This window comes from Helobdella robusta (assembly GCF_000326865.2).
Source record: "Helobdella robusta unplaced genomic scaffold HELROscaffold_19, whole genome shotgun sequence".
Taxonomy (NCBI): domain Eukaryota; kingdom Metazoa; phylum Annelida; class Clitellata; order Rhynchobdellida; family Glossiphoniidae; genus Helobdella; species Helobdella robusta.
This window is the reverse complement of record NW_008704034.1, coordinates 2112314-2116474: the sequence shown is the minus strand read 5'-3', so window position 1 is coordinate 2116474 and position 4161 is coordinate 2112314. Positions and strand designations below refer to the sequence as shown.

The window sequence follows — 4161 nt, the reverse complement described above, 5'->3', positions numbered from 1 at the left end:
GTATGTGTGTGTGTATTTTTGTGTGCGGGTAATGCATAGACCGGTTTTAAACAAAACACACTTTTCAGCTTCATTACGAACGAACCCAAAAATTTAAGAAAAAGTTATCTGTCGGAAAGGAACAAATTATATGAAGATGCGGTATGTGTGTGAACCTTGTGTGTGTGTGCGTCCGTGTGTGTGTGTGTGTATGTGTGTGGTGTGTGTGTGTGTAAACATAATAAACACTAAATCCATATATAAATCCAATAAGTAGGGCTACAAGGATGAACAAATGAGTGTTTTTTGTTTCTAACGTTAATTCGTTTAAAAAAATTGTTAAACCTACAGAGAAAGAAAAATCTCGCGGTGCAAAAATAAGAAAATCAGTGGAAACATAATTCAAAGTAACTGCAAAGTGCATTTATTCCTTATAATTACCGCTCATAATTTTTATTGTTGAAAAAACATTTTTTTTTCATCATTTCTGCTTATTTTTTTTTCTTTTTTACAGAGTTTTTCAAATTTTTAGCCAACTTTTCCTGTTTCCTGATATTCAACATATGTTTTCTGATCAGTTTTATCAATGATATCATCATCATCGTCAACGGTTTCATCGCGATCAGTATCATTGTTGTAGTTACGTCCTCATCATCGTCGTCGTCATCATAATTTTTTTATCATTATCCATATCATCATTTTCATCATCATGAATGATTAAATAAAATAAGATATGCGAAATAATCCAAACACATCCAGAAGCACATTAACACTCGAACAGCTAAACGCACACACACATTCACGCACAGTTAAACGTAGAGACACTCATACACGCATAAGAAACAGCACATACAAACAAACTCATCACATGCGAACACACACATATCTGCACAAGTTTACACACACACACACACATTCATTTTTTCATTTTTCAAGTGTTCGACTATACAAATACAATACCCGAAATACAAAATACAAATCATTGCCATGGAACGATCATTGTTGCACTTGATCTATCAAACAAGGAATTTTATTTCCATCATTAGCGATGATGACGATGACGTTTATGGTGATGGTGATGATGGTGATGATAATAAAATGATGATGATGATGATAATGATAATGATGATAATGATTATCTGGAAAAGAAACGGATGATGAAGATGATGATGGTGAACTTGAACAAATTTCTAATGACCAAAATGATAATATACTTCATGATGATGAAAGCTTTTTTAATCATCGTCGATGATAATTATTATTCTGTTTACAAAAACACACACAGACACATACACAAACACACACAACACACACAGACACACACGCACATACATACACACATACATACACATACACACAAAAATATGCATGGATGCATTCTATTTCATGCATAACTCATCTAGAAGAGATAAATTCCATGTTAAAGTTAATACGAGAGAAAGCATTACACGCTGGGAGGTAAACAAAAAATTTTGAGATTCATTAGAGCAAACAAACAAATATACAAACAAGCAAACAAACGAACTGACGATCGAGCGAACGAACGAACGAACAAACAAATACACAAACAAACAAACAAACAGAGTTTATCAATGGACCTCTCTTGATTAAATTTAAAAAGGAAATAAACTATGTTCAATATTCAAAATTTATCAACACCGCAATATTTTAAAATTATTCTTTGTATATATACAATATATACAATACATACATATGTAAAATTAATCACAATATTTTATTTACAAATGCATGTTTGTATAATGTATAGGTATGAAATATACCTATGAAATACTAATATAAGTATATATATATTTATACCCATATATATGCAATATATATATATATATATATATAATCATATTATATATATATATATAATTATAAATGTATATCCACTGTATGTATATGTATAAGAAAGTATGAACATATATAGTGACGAATGGAAATGATGTATGTTCATTTTTATAGGTTTAGAAAGCATAAACAGTTGTCTGCAACGTTTATTAGTTTAATTTTTCTGTTTCTCTTTCTGTGTTTTTTAACTTTTTAATATTGCTCTGTTTGTTGAGTCAAGGAATAAACATCAAGGCATACAGTGTTAGTCTGTTGTATGTTTGTCTGTGATGTGTGTTCGTTAGTATGTGTGTGTGTTTGTTTGCTTGTTGTTGAGTTTGTATGCTTGTGATTTTACGCTGTTTTGTATCGTACTGTTGTTGCTGTTTTTTTTAATACCATTTACCCAAGTTGTTTTCAAATGAAGTTCTCGTTTTGAAATTGAAATAATTGAAAATTAAAGCGTCTCTCAACACTGAGAAAACAACACAAAATAATTTCTTCATAAAATTTGTTTGGCATTTGTATCTATATTTCTAAAAAAAATTCGTCCATCATGTCATGAACAAAACAGAATCTAAAAAAACGAACGGACGATTGACCACAAACGGACAGATAAACATTGTTTCAAAACTTCCCACAAATACAAATGGATAGAAAAGATGCTATTGAAGCAAAAAATTTTACAACAACATCAACAACAACAACGTCAACAACAACGACAACAGCTGCAGCAATAACAAGAATGACGTCACAACAAGATTCGCAAGCTAATACACCAATTACATCAACACATCATTTAAATTCAACGACATCAACATTTTTTCCATCTGCTGGCGCAACGACTATCGCAACAACGTCAACTGCAACAACTGGAGCGTCAGCATCGTTACCATCGCCATCATCGCCACCTTCGTCAAAAATTATTTTTAGCCTCCACCATCTTCATCCGTCAACAACATTGGCAACATCGTCGTCACTCACAACAAATCTTCCAGCATTCGCAACAACGCCTAGAAGAAACAACTTCGTGAACATTGCCCTCCAAGACGAGAATAGTTTCAACAATGTTGAGAAAAGCATCAAACTCACCGTCAACATTCCAGAAAACGCCAGACAACTTTCTATTGAAATGCCAATTACGACATTATTTGAAGAAGATGACGACGACAACGACGACGACGATGATGACGAAAATACCACCCCAATATTTATGAAAGATGAGGTTCCTACTCTTTCCGGTATTAACACTCACCCAAAATATAACCGTCAACAATACAAACAACAACAGCAACATATTTTACAACTTCAACAACAACAACATTTAAATCGAAATATATACAACCAGCCAAACCAACAGCAACAATTATTAGAACAGGCAAGCAAAGAAATCAAACAAAGCCTCAAACAAATTTTACTATCGAAATTACTCGAAAGACTCGCCACTCGAACTTTATACCGAAACTATCGGTACATGATGGCGATGGGCCAGCAAGATTCGAGTATTACAAACGCATTAGAACACCCTGCGGATAGCTACATTACCGAAACACGCGTCTCTAGTGACGTACTCCATGGTGACAGTTCAAATATCAACTGCAACGATTTTCGCATTCGAGAAAGCCTTTTTAATTCTTTCGGAACTTTTAAAACGACAACCATAACAACAGAGACAACAGCAGCAGCAGCGGCAGCAGCAGCGACAGCCGTAGTTACAGCAACAACAAATTTGTCTTTAACGACACTATCAACAACATCGCCATCATCTTCACCCCAAACAACAGTAAAAGCTTCTGAAACAACAACAACAACACATACAACTGCAGTGAACACCACAACATTTACAGCGAACACAATTTTTATTCCAGCTGCTACTATTAAAACTACCTCTCTCACCACTACAACCACCACTACTACAACAGCCACTACTACAACAGCCACTACCACAACGACTATTTGTGATTCTGCTACGACTACCACAGCTGTATCAATGGTATCAAATTGGACCCAATCTGAGCAAACGAATGCAAGCGGAGGTGATGATCGGGATACAAAGGTCGCAATGACCGAACCAGTCAAGTTAGCCACGAAACCTCTTACACAAATAAACAGATCAACAACAACCCACAAAGATGAGTATACGCAAACAACATCATCATCACCACCGCCGCCATCATCATCGTCGTCATCAACACAATCGTCATCATCCACACCACCTTTACAATCATCATTTAAAATATACTCTGTAACTCCAACAAACCCGATAGAAAATGACAACTGCATTTTATTAACAACTGCAACGTCAACAATTTCACTAATCCCAGCAAACAATCCTACAACTGCATTCAA

The 4161-nt window shown here is 34.6% G+C and overlaps 1 protein-coding gene across 1 annotated transcript in view; it reads left to right on the top strand.

Annotated features, from left to right (window-relative positions):
• Positions 1-2557: 2557 nt before the first annotated feature.
• Positions 2558-4161, top strand: part of HELRODRAFT_170976 (hypothetical protein) — a gene marked incomplete at both ends in the record, with an annotated part of 4113 nt that continues 2509 nt past the window's right edge. The window contains 2 exons of the mRNA XM_009016788.1: positions 2558-3389; positions 3735-3868. Of these exons, the coding sequence (XP_009015036.1) occupies positions 2558-3389; positions 3735-3868 (966 nt within the window). The remainder of the gene's footprint in view (positions 3390-3734; positions 3869-4161) is intronic.